This window comes from Bactrocera dorsalis, chromosome 5 (assembly GCF_023373825.1).
Source record: "Bactrocera dorsalis isolate Fly_Bdor chromosome 5, ASM2337382v1, whole genome shotgun sequence".
Lineage (NCBI taxonomy): Eukaryota > Metazoa > Arthropoda > Insecta > Diptera > Tephritidae > Bactrocera > Bactrocera dorsalis.
Genome location: NC_064307.1, coordinates 37,724,196 through 37,742,395, shown reverse-complemented (window position 1 = coordinate 37,742,395; position 18,200 = coordinate 37,724,196). Strand labels below are relative to the sequence as shown.

The 18,200-nt window shown below is 37.9% G+C and overlaps 3 protein-coding genes across 5 annotated transcripts in view; 1 reads left to right on the top strand and 2 right to left on the bottom strand.

Annotated features, from left to right (window-relative positions):
* LOC125779046 (kelch-like protein 17) overlaps positions 1–18,200 on the bottom strand; it is a 134,522-nt gene that overhangs the window by 47,792 nt on the left and 68,530 nt on the right. The window lies entirely within an intron of this gene.
* The window catches only part of LOC105230313 (kelch-like protein 17), a 134,882-nt gene that overhangs the window by 61,398 nt on the left and 55,284 nt on the right, over positions 1–18,200 (top strand). The window lies entirely within an intron of this gene.
* On the bottom strand, positions 9,897–17,329 carry LOC105233708 (uncharacterized). The gene is made up of 2 exons (XM_011215861.4): positions 11,951–17,329; positions 9,897–11,829 (listed from the first exon to the last, which is right to left on the bottom strand). The coding sequence occupies exon 1, from the start codon at positions 14,205–14,207 to the stop codon at positions 12,852–12,854; it is 1,356 nt and encodes a 451-aa protein (XP_011214163.2). The 5' UTR covers positions 14,208–17,329; the 3' UTR covers positions 9,897–11,829; positions 11,951–12,851.

Below are 18,200 nucleotides of genomic sequence, written 5' to 3'. Positions count from 1 at the left end.
CTCAGCCGGTAATCCATCGTTTGGGGCTTTGCTGTTCATACGCCACCTTAGAGCTTATTTCCACCTCGTCAAGAAGTGTTCGAATGTACTCGGTGTGTCTGTTATAAGGTTTCATTTTCTGTCTTTACAGAAGTCGGCCCCGGACTTGAAACCATTTGTTTGCTGCCTTAACTTCTGATTTTCAGGCCGAACACCAGCTAGCCAGTATCTCAAGCAAAATATGTCTTTCTCTTTATTTTTTTCTTTTTTACTGGCGTAGACATCGCTTACGCGGTTATAGCCGAGTTAACCACAGCGCGCCAGTCGTTTCTTCTTTTCGCTTCTCGTATTTGGCGCCAATTCGAGATACCTAAAGCAACCAAATCTTTCCCCACCTGATCTCTCCAACGGAGTGGAAGTCTTTCTCTTCCTCTGCTTCTACCGGTGAGTACTGAATCGATAACCTTCAAAGCTGGATTGTTCTCTTACATCTGGACGACATGAACTAATAAATGCAGTTGCTGTCTCTTGATACGCTGAACTATGTCAATATCGTCGTATATCTCATACAGCTCATCGTTCCATCGAATGCGGCATTCGCCGTGACCAACGCGCAAAGGACCAGAAATCTTTTGTTTGTCTCGAACACTCTTAAGGACGCCTTATCTGATGATTCAATGTCCGCCTCTGAACTTTTCAATTGCCTGTCCAAAGTAGTACTCTTTTGGATTTCATGGCTAATACTGATAATGATCTGCGACTTCAAAGTTATGACTGTTAACAGTGTCGTGCAAGTCAAGTCGCCAATACGATACTTGTTTGTTTGCCAAGAAGATTTGAACATGTGTGAAAGTGATTTCCAATTTTTGAATGATTTAATCACAAGTGATGAGTCATGGAGACAAAGAGTCAATCATTTTGAGACGACAAAGGGGATCCAAGCAGCATACACCTCCGCACTCAGGGCTATTTCATAGAATGCGTTCCAGGACGCCTTCAATGCTTGGAAATCGTGCTGGCAGCACTGCACTGCATCGACGCAGATGAAGCTCGTTTTGAAAGTTTTTTAAATTTTGTTTAAATGGACTCAGTCCCCTTACTTTCCGGCCATAATGTAACAGTCAATGGGGAACGCAATAGAGCCATGATTTACGACTATTCGTATCTGAATTGGAGGATGTTGATGTGGCCGACCTTTGGTTCCAACAAGTAGGCGCTACATGCCATACATTTATAGTAATAATTAATTTATTAAAGGAAACTTTGGTGGGAACGTTATATTGCGTCGTGGACCTGTGCATTGTCTCCAAAATCGTGCAATTTAACACCGCTGAATTATTTTTGTGAAGTTATGTGAAGTCGCTTATTTACGTAGATAATTTTGAGATAATTGACGCTTTGGAGGGCCACTTAGCTGGAATTTATTCGATGGCCAAGCGGTCACTTGCCCGAAATCATTTTTAAAACATAAAGTAAATTCTTGGCCATAATATTACATTTTATGCTTTTTATTTCTATTTGCTAACTACTTGTCCGAAAGAGACCCTATAGATGCATATCACATAGTCTGTAAAAAAAAATATATTTCCTGCTTATTTGGAGAATGTTTTCATTAAAAAGCCAAACCTTAGAAATCAAGAAAAACTACAATTTTAATGCTTTCTAATTACATTTATTTCAAATATTCGCTTTGCATTCAAAACCACTTCTAAATGTAAATAACTCTTCGTACTCTTAAACTTAATTTAACCATTTATTAAAACAAAGCTGTGTCTCATTTGGTGCAAAAAAGGATTAGCGCTTTGTTTACTGAGTTCATTAGTCAAGCTGCTTACAAGTGGATTAAATACTAACTTCTGCGATTGTATTTTTATGTACAAATGGACGTATGTTATTTCATTTTATTTAAATATTAGTGGTGTGAGCCAATTAAGTCCTCTTCTGCGTTTGCAGTTTTAATGCTCTCGCTAACTGGACTTAACCATTGCATTGTATCAATTCGAAAATATTTTTTTTAATATTGACCATTTCAAACGATCAGCTGAAGAGTCGGGAATCAATATTTAGAATTTAGAAGACTACATTATATGTTTACTAACATACAGTCATATTGATTTTCGCGTTTCTAAAGCCATATTTGCCGATTTTTTGTATCGGAAGTGACCACTTGCTATAGTAAATTTCAGATTTTAAAAGTTTGACGAATATCCTTAATCAATTGTTCCTTCAAAACTGACCATTTCAATTCGAGAGCTGCAGTTTTCACTTTGCTATGTATATTCATAAGGCCAAACAACAAACATCAAACTGTTGTTTAACAAGAAAAAACTTTAACTTCAGTTACACTGAAGCTATTAAAAAATTGATATACAAAAGCTTGATTTTGATCGTTCTTATAGCACATGTTGAAGTCGATTAGAACCATATAACAAGTTATATATACAGCAAATATATTTTCATTGATAAATTCGCATTTTATTTAAAATTCGGCAAATAATTATACTACTTATAAATCCTCTATACTTTCCTAGCAAAATTGAGACAACCGGGCGTATGAGTAATATTCTGGCCAAGGGGAAATTTATATTCTAGGTAAGTTACTTTTTATTGAAAGCAAAATATAAGAGTTTTCTAAGGTATTCTTACATCGTACGTACTTTATACCCATAAATTTCCAAGGGTGATCCATTTCGAGGCTCCTTACTTTTCTGAAGAAAAAATTTTATTAGGAATACATATTTATTATCATTTTTTGCCATTTATTTTTGGAGGAAAATCTTTTTCAAATACCAGTTGAACACTTTCACTTTAATAAATAATGAGCAAATAAATAAATTGTTTTCAGAACTAACTGAAGGCGCTTACAAACCAATTTGCATATTAAAGCCATGCAAATACCGTACAGACGTTTTGACACACCGTGGCATGCCAGCAATAAACTTCTACCAGTCACGCATATTAAGTGCAGTTGTTGTGTGTCAACTCCTTCTGTTTCTGAAGTTGAAAATTGCAAAGATTTGTTCGCTTAGTTCTCACGATATCACGGTATTGCTATTCGGTTCGTAGATAGGTGTAATCGAACTACCTCCACGCCCACAAAACGCCGTTAATCGAAATTCTGTAGTATTCCAATCATGGCTTAGCTTGGAATACTGTGAAAGTAAATTTTCACATCAGATGGTGTTTGATTTGTAAGATCAAACGGTTAAACTCAAATAAGAATCTTTAAATGGTACGAGGAGAGTACGGTCTCTAGAAATCGGTGTCAAAACTCACCACACCAAACCCTTGTTTTTTTCTGGATAAAATGGCAGCTCTTGAATATTTTCAGGTTACTCTTCATTCCAAATACGGCAGTTTTGCTTGTTTACATACTTATTGAGTCATAAATGGGCCTCATCGCTGAAAAAAATTTGGCTCGAAAACTTCGGATCTTTTCAAGAGCCTATTAAGCGAAACAATGTCGCTTGGGAAGGTCGAGTAGTTTCAGTTCTTGCACAAGATGTATTTTGTACGCTTTCAATTTAAGATCTCGCCGTAAAATGCGCCAAGACCTCCATGCGTCAGTCTAAGTTGCTGCGAACGGCGCAAATTCGACACTCCACGGTCTTCCTGTACACCCTCAGCTACGGCTGCTTTATTTACTTCACTGCATGCTGGACGTGGTCTATTCGGTCGAATAATATCCAATAATGAATGCTGCGTCTCAAAATGCTGTTGTGAATAGTACGCTCGGTAGGCCAATTATGTTGACTATAAGTTGAGCGAAGCTCGCGAAGCACATTCTTTACAGAATGTGAATTTTCATCATAAAGTTGAACGATTTGTAGACCTTATTCAGGCGTTAGTCTTTCCATGATAAAATTGCAAAAAATATGGAACAAAAATAATATGACAGCTTGACATGACTCACGCGAGATCTGTCAAAAAAAGGCTATTGAAAAATATACGAGGTGTGTTCAAAAAGTATCGCGAATCGTAACTGACAGTTTTCTTCGATTGTAGGGGCGTGGTGCATCATGAGTTCTTTCCACAGGAAAGAACGGTCAATAAGGAATATTACCTGCAAGTTATGCGCAATTTACGCGAAGCAATCCGCCAGAAACGCCCGGATTTGTAGAAGAACAAAAATTGGCTTTTGCACCACGATAACGCCCCTGCTCACACATCGTTGCTTGTGCGCGACTTTTTGGCCAAAAACAACACACTAATGATGCCGCAGCCACCGTATTCCCCAGATCTGGCCCCCTGTGACTTTTTCTTGTTCCCTAAACTGAAGAGGCCCATGAAAGGACGACGTAACGCTTCTCTTGACGAGATAAAGACGGCATCGAAGGAGGACCTGAAGAAGATAAAAAAAAAATGATTTTTTGAAGTGCTTCGAAGATTGGAAAAAACGTTGGCACAAGTGTATAATATCTCATGGGGATTACTTTGAAGGGGACAAAATAGATATTCATGAATAAATAAATAATTTTTGAAAGAAACACAAAATTCGCGATACCTTTTGAACACACCTCGTACCTTTACTTGTATCAGCACTAGATCTATAGCAGTAAAAAAGTATGATTTCCCAATAAAACTAAGCGATACTGTTTTGGTTTGCGTTTGTGAATTTAGTAAAGAAGCTAAGGGAGTCTCTGACCTTAACACTTACATCAAAAGAAAGTATTTTTTTCCAATGCACCGAAGATCATATGCTAATATGCTAAAGTTGGATTTTTTTAAATTAACTACTTATTATTGGAAATATCTATTTTGCAAAAATAAGACAAAAATTAGAAAGTTCAATTGCTGTCTAAGAGAAAATACCGTGAAAGCATTATATTGCAAATTAACCTAATATTAAAGTATCTTTGGTACTAAATATTTTCAATCACAACTGCCACAATAATATTTATTTAATGTGAATTTTCCTGATGCCGTTCAAAGCGGTCTTTTTCTAACTCGTACTTCACTCTACTATTGCTATATTTTGAAAACTGAACCAAGAGTATGCCGTAAGTTAAGATAATGCGAGCTGTTTGCTTCTACTTTATGGGCTTAGGGGTATTTTACATTAAAAGTATGCATACCTCACGCATATTTTACAAAATCGAATACCAACTTGACTAATTAAATAAATGCAGCAATAGTTCTAAATTCGAGATAATGGAAACTGTGTAAACATTTAAAAGAGTGGGATGTCAACGCCACAGAGATTGAGTCAATCCCAAGAGTGATTATATTGAAAAACGAAGTAGATAAAAATGTTTCATAAGTAAAATAACGCTTTCGTCTTTCAGAAAGTACGTAGCGTTTATTGTGAAAAATATGGTAATTATAGAAAATACATTATTTCTTTATAGCTGATATTTATTCAATACATTCTCCAATTTCCCGCATTGTCTAATATACATAGTTTATAAGCTAACATCTTTGATGGCAATTTGCAAGTAATTTTCCCCATTTTCTAAAGGAAGGGACCTCCAGATTTATTGGAGTAGCCAAGTTAAATCTTTTGTTGACGTTAAATATTTTCTTGATATTTTGGCTTCCATTAAAGCACAACAATTTTGTCTTTATAGAGTACAGAGTCTCCTCTTTTGCTGCATATTCTTGTCTTCTTGAAATATCGATATATGATTATTTGTGCCGCAAGGTATTTAAGCTGATTTCAGTAAACCCTTTTTATACAATTTATCATTCTAACGACATTCAGGTTTTCTGTTGAGCACCTCAAACCCCCAAATCCATGAGCAGAGAAGCATTCATATAATGTTTGTTCTTTACTTAGCCAAGCACGTCTCATCTGTAAATATTATATTGCTTCAATCCCAGTTGACAGTTTCTGTTACGTATTGTGTTTAGGAGAGATATATCTAATTACTTTTGTAAACAAGTTTTGTTTTGCTTCTCTTAGACTAAGTAAAAGGAGGAATAATAGCTTTTTCCTCATTTTTAAATGTCACATGATTTCTCCCTCTTCCTAGCTTGCCATCTCCAGTTTTCTTATAATGATCAGACCATATTTTCAGAAAAGTACAACTTTAATAGTCCTCTCGAGAATTTTAGCAAGCTTCGGTGCAAAGGCTGCTTCAAAAGGTTTTTATGCTGAGCACTATTTTTCATATTTCATGGCACAGCATTAAGAAAATCCAAAAAAAAAATCACCGAATCTTACCCGTCAGTGATCCAGTGATCGCAATAGTATATACCAGCTTTATAAAATCCGCAATATAACAGAAAATTTAATATGGTTAGAGAGTAATGAATGGAACAAACTTAGTATTTTCAATAAACTGGCAGCACTTGCATTGCAGCTTTGCTCTAATATGTATTTTGTCTATTAAAAAAAAAAAACAAATTGGCGGCATTGTAGATGGAGGTCAAGAGGGCACCGCGAAAAAGAGCAAGCATAGAAATTGTGAGTCAAAAGCAGCTTGTAGGTTGAAGAAACTCACCTAAGCCTTTTCAAAATACTTCTTAAGTTTCCGCATTTTCGCAAAAGAGAGTCATACCACTCTATCTAAGAAAGTTTGACAGACAGTTAGTTTCTGGCACAAAGTTCTAAAATAGAATAAAAAAACATATTTCAATTCTGCTTGCCACAAACAATGTGCATCTTTCATGTCCAAAGTGATAGAAAGTTAGAGAAATTTCGAGACTGTAGCATTCCCTAGTTGAAAGCTCTGGATATTTGATTTGCGTTTATAAGAAAGTATGTATATTTTCACAAGGTTTTGGTTAAGTATGTTGCGCCAGCGATACTCTTTATAATAGAAATACTAAAATCCATCCCTATGCATTGAGATATAATACTACTGGAGAGTCAAAACATGACGTATTTAAATATCCTTTTAATTATAATTTCCAGCAAGGAACATCATTTTGATTCATCAGTTTGTATGGTAGCTTTATGAAGTAGTGGTCCGATCAGAATAGTCTCGGACATTAATGCATATATATATATATATATATATAGATGTATTCTTAAATAAAAAAAAGTTTTCCATACAAGTATTGATGGTTCTATATCGGTGGTTCCGACAAATGAGTAGTTTCATGGAGAGTGGGAACGTGTACAAAATTTCAGATCGTTATCTTAAAAGCTGAGAGACTAGTCGCATATATACGATACTGTTAAGCTGAACGTTTATCTGTATATGTGGTATATTGACTTTTCCTGCTGGGTGGTTCTTCGCAAATTTAATAGATCCAGAAGGGAACTTCGGAAACTAGTCGGATTATACAAGAAAAATATTTTGAAAATTTATACATAGTTAAAGTTGTACATCAAATGACCTGAGCATTCATACAAGTGATTTATTCATTGCGTTACTCATACGACGTGGTGTACTAAGAGCATATATCGCTCATTTGCTGCAAGACCGGCATAAGTCAAAAAAATCGATTCTTCAGAAAACGCGTTTAAAGTTTTCAACTGACTATAACCTTACACGGTGACTCCAACCTTACACCTCTTCTCAAGCGGAGCATATAAGAGGTATTCATATGAATTTTTCACTCAACATGAAGTATGATATAACGAACAATTCTGCAGCATTAACTCAAAAATCACGTTTTTTGATTTATGCCGATCTTGCAGCAAATGAGCGATATGTATGTATCTTGTAAAAGAATCTTTTTATGAAAAAACCTCTCAGACTTTTTTGTCGAACGGAAAATTTGGTTTTGAAATATCACTTTTTCATAGTTGTACATTTATTTGCTTGATAATAATAGATAAAAATTTTAAATATTGCAATTGATCAAAACACACGTATATACTAAGTATATGGAAATGGTTTAGTTACGCTTTAAATTAAAAACAAAAAGTTTTTTTACGTTTCACACGTATATACTAAGTATATGGAAATGGTTTAGTTACGCTTTAAATTAAAAACAAAAAGTTTTTTTACGTTTTAAAGGGTGATTTTTTAAGAGCTTGATAACTTTTTTAAAAAAAAAAAACGCATAAAATTTGCAAAATCTCATCGGTTCTTTATTTGAAACGTTAGATTGGTTCATGACATTTACTTTTTGAAGATAATTTCATTTAAATATTGACCGCGGCTGCGTCTTAGGTGGTCCATTCGGAAAGTCCAATTTTGGGCAACTTTTTCGAGCATTTCGGCCGGAATAGCCCGAATTTCTTCGGAAATGTTGTCTTCCAAAGCTGGAATAGTTGCTGGCTTATTTCTGTAGACTTTAGACTTGACGTAGCCCCACAAAAAATAGTCTAAAGGCGTTAAATCGCATGATCTTGGTGGCCAACTTACGGGTCCATTTCTTGAGATGAATTGTTGTCCGAAGTTTTTTCCCTCAAAATGGCCATAGAATCGCGAGCTGCGTGGCATGTAGCGCCATCTTGTTGAAACCACATGTCAACCAAGTTCAGTTCTTTCCATTTTTTGGCAACAAAAAGTTTGTTAGCATCGAACGATAGCGATCGCCATTCACCGTAACGTTGCGTCCAACAGCATCTTTGAAAAAATACGGTCCAATGATTCCACCAGCGTACAAACCACACCAAACAGTGCATTTTTCGGGATGCATGGGCAGTTCTTGAACGGCTTCTGGTTGCTCTTCACCCCAAATGCGGCAATTTTGCTTATTTACGTAGCCATTCAACCAGAAATGAGCCTCATCGCTGAACAAAATTTGTCGATAAACACATTTCGAACCGAACACTGATTTTGGTAAAAAAATTCAATGATTTGCAAGCGTTGCTCGTTAGTAAGTCTATTCATGATGAAATGTCAAAGCATACTGAGCATCTTTCTCTTTGACACCATGTCTGAAATCCCACGTGATCTGTCAAATACTAATGCATGAAAATCCTAACCTCAAAAAAATCACCCGTTATAAGTACTGCCGGAGGATACCATCTAGACGAGAATTGAGAAGAGGTTCAATAGGGAAGGAGGATACCATCTTAGTCTCTACCGACGGGTCCAAAATGGACTGCGGAGTAGGCACGGGGGTATTCCCCGCTAATCTAGGCATATCTCTCTCGTTTGCCGAACTCGACTAGCATCTTCCAAGCAGAAGCACTGGGCATAGGAAAAGCCTGCGGATAGCCTGGCGGCGTTCCTGGCCTTGCCTTCGCCTATGACAAATTCCAGTATAGTCCACAACTGCAAGAAAGCACTAAGCTCAATAAAAGACAAGCTCCAACTACACTTGATCTGGGTTCCCGGTAACAGGAACATTTTCGGTAACGAAAAAGCAGACGAGTTGGCAAAGGCAGCAGCTTTCATTAACGAATCCGAGGTGGAGCTAATACCAAGCCCACTAGGATCGATCAAAGGAGATATTAATAGACAATTTCAACAAGTCGCAAATAACAGATAGAAAAACATTACAAAATGCATCATAACTAAACAATTATGTCCAACAAATAACAGGAAAAGAACCAACGACTTACTAAATAGGTCAAGAAAAATTATTTACAGAGTAACAGCTACCACAACAGGCCATTGGGGAACATGCGTCTGCCGAGGCTACGGAACAGCAGGGAACAAGTAAACAATTTTCCACTTTTTCTGTGAATGCCCAGTCCTAGCACAGATCCGACACAAAACACTTGGAATCCAACAAGCACCAAAGCTTGAATGGATTTCTACTAAAAGCATATCAGACATGAGTAGCTTCATCGAAACCTCAAAATGGTTTGAGGAAGAAGGTGAAACGGGATAGCAGATACAGAAGGTTCTACGAATAGTGTATCAAAATGGCACATCAAGTGCTAATTGAGCCCGATAGACAACAGGGCTGCACTCCTACCTACCTACCTATCATAAGTTATAAACAGAAACTGGAAAAAACAATCAACTTGAGAAATAACCGACACCCAACTAAATACATTCATATGCCACTTATTGAATGCATTCAACGTAATTGAATGTACGTGTAAAGGTAACACCGAGTATATTTATACCGTCGTATGGATAACATGCAAATTAAACTGTTGCGTATACGTACCGTAGCCTTTTGTTGAGATCATCTGAGACTGATAAGAAATAACAGACAAACATATTTGAATTTGGCATGAGTAACCATGTATTCTCTGCTTACACGCATGTATTTTATATTTACATACTACATATATACAAATATGTGCTTAAAGAGCTTTTTTGGTTTACGGTTGTTGAACAAGAACTTACATTTCTTTGGCACATAAGTGACAATTTTTTATTGAAGTAAACATGTTGCTTCTCAACTCATACCTTAAAACTATACTAAAACTTATCTTCTTCTTCTTTACTGGCGTAGACACCGCTTACGCGATTATAGCCGAGTCAACAACAGCGCGCCAGTCGTTTCTTCTCTTCGCTACGTGGCGCCTATTGGATATTCCAAGCGAGGCCAGGTCCTTCTCCACTTGGTCCTTCCACCGGAGTGGAGGTCTTCCTCTTCCTCTGCTTCCCGCGGCGGGTACTGCGTCGAATACTTTCAGAGCTGGAGTGTTTTCATCCATCCGGACAACATGACCTAGCCAGCGTAGCCGCTGTCTTTTAATTCGCTGAACTATGTCAATGTCGTCGTATATCTCGTACAGCTCATCGTTCCATCGAATGCGATATGTGCCGTGGCCAACGCGCAAAGGACCATAAATCTTTCGCAGAACTTTTCTCTCGAAAACTCGCAACGTCGACTCATCGGTTGTTGTCATCGTCCAAGCCCCTGCACCATATAGCAGGACGGGAATTATGAGCAACTTATAGAGTTTGGCTTTTGTTCGTCGAGAGAGGACTTTACTTTTCAATTGTCTACTCAGTCCGAAGTAGCACCTGTTGGCAAGAGTAATCCTGCGTTGGATTTCTAGGCTGACATTGTTGGTGGTGTTATAGCTGGTTCCTAAATAGACGAAATTATCTACAACTTCAAAGTTATGACTATCAACAGTGACGTGAGAGCCAAGTCGCGAGTCCGACGACTGTTTGTTTGATGACAGGATATATTTCGTCTTGCCCGCGTTCACTGCCAGACCCATTTGTGTTGCTTCCTTGTTCAGTCTGGAAAAAGCAGATCTAACGGCGCGGGTGTTCTGTTTTGCGACTTTGAAGTGTATGTGTTCTAGAGTCTCCCCTATCCCAATTTGTTAATTTGATACCTTAGCTTGCCTATAATAGTAAAAGCTTCTTAGCCATCTTAATATCTGTCAGGGCTGAAAAATTAGTTGTGCAAACATCTTTGTAATGAACTTTCCTATAAACAGCTTCGATTGGCAATTGCCACCAATAATACCTCTCGTAATATGTGAGATCACGTAATGAAGAAAGGCTCTGGTTCAAAAGGTAGGCAAGTTCTTTACTTTTTATGGGTAACATATTATTTTTTTGCAAGCAGAACGGTCCTCCATATGCAGCAATTACATATAAGGCGCTAATAATTTCAAAAATCATCAAATAAACTTCTTAAGTGATAAGCATGGTGTTCTCGATGATTTTGACGTTTTAATTGAATGCATATATAGTATAAGAACTTCATTTAAACCGAATTTTGATATATTCGCATGCATTTTTTAAATTTTCTACTATAAAAATGTCGTCCTTCAGCTTTAAGAATACAACTGCAATACGGAGAGTTTTGTAATAAATATTACAACTATAACCACATGCCATAAACGGAAATATTTCATACGAACATAATTCTTGTTCGAAAACCTCTCTCACTCACTCTCTCCATTCAAAGCCAAGTAGTGGTTGCGCCGCGCTCTAATTGTAGAAGAGAACCTATAAACATTTGTAGCAAAATGCCGGCTATTGAGGAACTCAGAATTTATATTTCTCATCAGTTGTTTTCCGCACTTCGGCAGCCACTGTTCGTTTCTGAAGTGTGTGTAAAGCGAATAACATCGAAAAGCTGTATACGAAAATCAAAAAAAAAAAAAAAACGCAAAATATAAAAAACGAAATGGCAAAGCGTCCACAAACTAATATGCGAGTGTTAGGAAGAAATCAATTTTAGCATGTCGTCAACGCACCTTCAGTCCTCAATCTATTAAGTTGAGTTTTAATGGGATCCTGCTGTCCAAATGGGTTCGGAGGAGAAAATTTCCCGACTATATACAATCCATTGGCATTTGTGGCCCTGCTACATCCTACATATAAAGCTGACCTGCTAATTCTACCCTCTAAATGAACCGCAACTTGAGCGTACGTTCCACCTTGGCTTTTATGTATCGTGATGGCTTCAGCTGGAATGACAGGGAACTGTCTACGTTCTATAGTTATTTGTTCATTTCGCTTGTATTGGAATGATCGGACCACGCTCATGATTGGTGTCCAATCTGCATTGCGACTATGTGGCTGCTTGGAACGTGCAAAGCTTCTAACTCTTGGTTCTGCGAATTTCATCCATAGTCGCACCACTGTGCTTTCAAGTCCAGACGATTCGGTATCCACCTGCATTAGTTCCCCTGTAGCACCATTTACTAATCCATCACCCGTGCTTATGTTGACTGTTACCATATATTTTATCGATGTTTTGAGCTGCAATGTATGAGGCATTCCCTGTGTTTCTGATGGCTTCAAACCCTTCACAGTTTCTAATATGTTTGCCCTGCTGCGTTCTGTTAAGGAACTTGACTTAATTGTATCCTTCGCAGTCGAAACTCGTCGGTCATCGTGTTCGCCAGTTTTGTTGAATTGAAATTATTTGCTCCAGCATTTGAATAAAAGAGATGGATGGCTTCATTGGGTATCTCGTTAGAGGTCTTCTCCCTGCTTTTGATTAATTGGGTGTCAGTGTGTGTCATATTTCTCTCTGACATGTTGTTTAAAGCGATGGCAAATTCTTGATCTTCACGCTGACGCATTATTTCGGTGAGCTCGAAGTAACGAAATTGATCCCAAAGCGGAGTTCCTGTAATTGCACTGTAATGATCATTGCCATTCGGCGCAAATATCCATCGATGGCAACTGTTTTAAGTCACCAAACACGATAATTGGAATACCTCCAAAGTAAGCACTGCTCCTAAAAATTTGCTTTAGCCTACAATGTAAATACGAAAACATCTTTGCTCCAACCATTGAAATTGCATCAATTATTATAAGCCTAATATCTATGAGATTAGCATGAATAGTGTTCAATGTGTCACTATTGAGGGGCCGAAGATCGGCGGAGGACTGGTTGACGGGGAGTGAAAAAACGGAATGAAGTGTTAGACCTCCAATTCCAAATGCTGCTTTACCAGTGGGTGCGCAGAATAACACCTTGGCTGTTTCGGGGTTAGTTCCTGGTACACTGTTAGCTCGCAATGTCAACGACTGATATATAGTCGTTATAAGCAGGGTTTTGCCCACTCCAGCACCACCTCTGACATATTCGTAGAAGATTTTCTTCTTACTGACATTGTGCATTACATGAGCAAAATATTCCCTCTGCTTGTTGTTAAGAGATTGTACCATTGCCAGTAAATCTCCTTCTAATATTAGAGGTGGTAGTTTAATTAATCGAACCGCCTCTTCCACACTATTGTTGTCCTCGTGAAAAACATTAACATCTCCTACTTGCTCTGGAACAGCTAGAGCTCTGAATTCCGGATCCAAAAGTTGAGACGCAGCTCTCTCATCGGCTATTTCTTCCGCTGAAACATGCAGGTTTTCCAGAAGCTCGTTGGATAAAAATTTGTTATATTTGAGCTTATTCTGCTCAATTTGATCCTTGTGTGCGTTGCAAACACTCTCAACATCATTACTTAAGAGCTCGGCCTCCTTATTTCTCCATGGGTGAAACATCATGGCAGTTTCTCTGAAGAAATCAGCTCTTGAATTTTCAACGCTAAAACGTTTCCAGCGCAGAATAAGTGCTTGCTTCCTTTTTCTTAAAAATCCTGATCCATCTTTTAATGCCATTGGAGGTGCAGCTGTCGTGTCATCCTCGTTTTCTACTTCATCGTAGTCTTCATTATTAAAAGAAATATTCCTACTAGTTTTGGAAAATCTGAACCATGCTGCAAAATCTGCTAAGCATAGTTCTTCCAATTGATCGGGCCTTTGAGAGTAGTGATCCAATACACTCGGTACATATATGTCCGTAGAATTCTCCTGTAAAGCATCCAATTCACGTCTGGGCTTTAGCATCCTTACTCGATTGTTTGGCTGTGATGTATTTATAAATATCTCCCTATTACTCTCTTCCGATAAATGCAGTCCCAAAATATTATAAGCTGCTTCTTGAGCCGATATTTCCGACCCGTTTACAAATTTGTTTTCTTTTAATGGAGAAATTCCCAGCATTTATTTCCTCCATGGCTTGTCTCAGTAGTGTTGATACCCCTCTATTGGATTTATTTATATAATTAATTATATAGCTGCAGCAAGCGTAGGCGTACAAAATGAATTGAATATCCATATTTGCTCTATGCAAGTTAAGGATATTTTTATAGTAGGCATTTAGAAGCCTGTCCGAAAATTTTCTCTTTAAGAAAATGTGTGGCTTTTTTATAAATGAGCGAAGAGCGAGCTTGTATCCTTCATAATCAGTGTTAATCCGCTCGTCCGACAAAAAATTTTCAAAGCAGTTCAAGCGTATTATTTCTTCTTATGCGAGATCCGTCAGATTTAATAGTTCCTGTATTTTTATAAATTGGAGTTTGTGTTGCTCAATACCCTCGTCATTCTCCAAGGGGAAAAGAATTTCTGTCCGCGGCATCGGCGGATATGGCATGTTGAGTCGGCACACTTGTTTTCCATACAGGTCTCTTAGGCAAGCTCGACCATGTTTGTGTTTTTGGTACGGAATAAATTCCTGTAAGTCCAAATCATCCCCATCAGTCGTAATGTGTCGGTTGATGAAAGTTTGAACATCAGTTGTGTTGATGATTTCATCACTTTCCAATTGCGGTGCATCGCTTAACCAGTACATGCCATGACAATGTGGTGATCCCCTATGCTGAAATTCAATTCTGTAATAGTAACGGACTACTAAATGTACTGCAAACAGTCCATTTTTTAACAATTTCAGCATTCGGCGGGATCGATTGTCGAAATATCTGGATTATGTAACTGGATCTGTCCTTATGAGTCTCGCCTTTTCAGAACTTGATAAGGCAGTGGCCTCTTCTTCCAAAATGTCTACTTTATCTACTACCTTCTTTGATATGACCAACAGCTCCGGCCATTTTGTGTCTGCAGCTGACATTGTTATGAAGAATGTTGGCAACCCAAACTGACGGATCATGGCTAAAACTTTTTTCTTTTCAGCCTCCCAATGTGCAGGTGAGGATCGAAGTCTTTTGAGGATATGATAGCCGTCATCATGCTGGATAAGGTTGCTGACAAAGTTTTCATTCCTCACATTTGCAGCAGTTATATTTCTTGATCCAGACTTTTCCGCAGGCAAATAGAAATTGCATTTTTGATGCGCTCCAACTCGTAGAACTTATAAATATACAGAAGGACGTCCACACGCGCGCAATGTCGATCATAGCGTCGTATTTCAGATCGCGCAATTTTGCTATAAGTTGCCGTGGATGTCCTCTTCTTTCCGCAGTAAATTGTTGGATACGATAACTCCTGAGCATCATCGTCGGTTGTAAGATCCCTTGGGCATCTGCCTTGCCCTGGTGCCATTGCAACTCGTTCAATGGATCTGTTTTCAACGGGTTCATTGTCCATCAAAGTTTTCTGGCCACCTGGATTTAATTCCTCTTCTATTTCCTGTACATTTTCCTGTCGGACATTAAACAGGTCTCTTTCTGCTGCCTCATCTGCAGGATCCGCAATAAAAGGGACAGTTTCCTCGTTTCCTACATTTATCAGCCAATCACTTGAGATTTGAATATTGTGCTTGATGTAGAGCTCTGTACCCAGCAGATAATTCAGTGCCTGCAATATCTTTGCTGGTCGCACTGTCTCCGTCATAAAATTTTGCTGATATTCCAAGCGACGTTTCAAGTGCACTTGAATAATATGGCTGTTGTCAAATCTTCGTGGCAGCATGGTGACTGTCTCAACAACAGAAATCGGGATATTTACTACTGCTCCACGAATAGCGCATTGTCGTTGATATCCTAAAGATATGATGCGCATAAATGCGATTCTCGGGGATATTAGCCTTTCCTCCAGACACGTTAAATCCTGAAGGCATTCCGGAATGTCAGGAAACTCCAATCCTTTCGAGAGGCAGATAATTGGTATTTTCCCTTGTCTGACAATACGATAGCAGCTGCTACAAAAATTATATTTTTGGTCCGAAGATGGAAACTTCGATAACAAATAAAAAACTTTTCTAGCATCTTCCGAGTGCGTGAACTTTGTTGAGGTCTGACGTTTTTCCATCTTTTTTACTTGGTGAGGGAACCAAGTGCCCCCACAACACATGCATATTTAAGTGGGTCCTTTTTTTTATCAACAATGCGTACATATCAAAGATATTGGCAGCTCGACGTTGACGTGTTCGTTCTTCTAGCAGTGCATCAGGAGAAAGTTCACGACGTCTTCTAATATTCTTCCTGGCTTGCCTTACGCTCTCCAACTGACGATGTGCGGGATCCGACCTATATAATTGTACTCTTTGCAACATTGATTCCTGCTCGTTTGCTGGTTTGCTGGCGTTTTAACGTTGTCTTAAAGAATAAGCCACGACAAATTTGTAGAATATATTTCGTTAACTGAAAAAGTCTCCAATGCAAGCATTTTACTCCGACCGTTCAGTGAACAATTTTTTTGAAGATTACATTGTTGCCTTAGAAAATAATCTATACCAAATTTCGTGAATATATCTCGTCAAATGTGAAAGTTTTCCATACAAGAACTTGATACCGATCGTTCAGTTTGTATGGTAACTATAGGCTATAATAAGCCAATATGAACAATTTCTTCGTATATTACATAATTGTCTTAGAAAATAACCTCTACCAATTTTTGTGAAGATACATTGTCAAATGTGAAAGTTTTCCATACAAGAACTTGATTCCGATCGTTCAGTTTGTATGGCAGCTATATGTTATAGTGATCCGATATCGGCAGTTCCGACAAATGAGCAGCTTCTTGAAGAGAAAATGACGTTTGCAAAATTTCAAAACGATATCTTAAAAACTGAGAGAAAAAATTACTGTCAAGCCTCTTCATTATGAAGTGCCGAACCAAACTGAATATAAATCAGGTAGCAGCTGTCAAAAAATTCAAGACCGAAGATAGTATTGCCACATTGCAAAACACACATCTGTATAACCAATAATCGCCATGTTGCCTCCTTTGGTGACGTACTTACAAACGTATTTTATCGATTTCACCAAACTGCAATACTAAACATTGATATGAGTTTTGAATGTGAATTAGACAACAGTGGAGAATATAGTACGATCCATATGTTGTCAACTTCGATATTCACTACTCTAAGTTATATGGTCGTCTGATGAGTTACGACGATAGATTGGATATCCATCATTTCCAGTTTGCGTTTCCGAAAGAAAAGCACGTGGATAGTGTTTCGTGCATTTATTGCAAGTGGGATTGTGGTGTCCGCAAGGTCCATGAACCATATTGGTTTTCACCACTTCATATAACACTGGATATTTCTTTACATCAGGAATTTCCGGAGAAATGATTTCATCAATTTGATCTGGTGTAACCATCATCCACCATCCAAAGAAGAATGTGTGCGTGCCGAAAACCTCTATTTTGCCACTCAACAGAGTACATCTAGCATCCAACAGCACGATATACATATACGTTGCTTCAAAATAAAGTCAATCAAACATCGCAACTGTTGTTTGAAAAGTGGTGCTGTGATGATCGCTTGCTGATTGACCGCGATCCATAATTCCGCACGTATGTCACCGTATCCTGGGGGTACTTCTTGCCTTGCCTTGCCTTGGGCTGCCATACGTTGATGGCAAAACGAACGCCGACCGATATTAGGGTGACCTCTTCGTGGCTTCGTAACAAATTTCAATCTGCAATTGACCGCTTTGTGTGAAACACACGTAGAGTTTTCTCTGAATAATTTTCAATAATTTTTCTTTTGAATAGTCGGAATAAAAAAGCAAGCGATCGAAATTAAACTATTCAAATAATTTACAAATCAAAATATTGAAAAACAAAACAAACAAAAATTGAAAAAAAAAAATTATGGAAAAAAGTTACTATTTGGAATTATCCAATTTTATCGAGTTTTCATTGTTTTTAATATGTATTCTGCTATTCGGGCTGGAGACAAATCCAACGAATCAATAACCATGAAAATTGGTTCAGCAGATCTCGAGTTATAAGTATTCGAACAAACCC

Coding starts and splice junctions, on each gene's coding strand:
- LOC105233708 (XM_011215861.4), bottom strand. CDS start 14,207: ATGCTGGGAATTTCTCCATTAAAAGAAAACAAATTTGTAAACGGGTCG.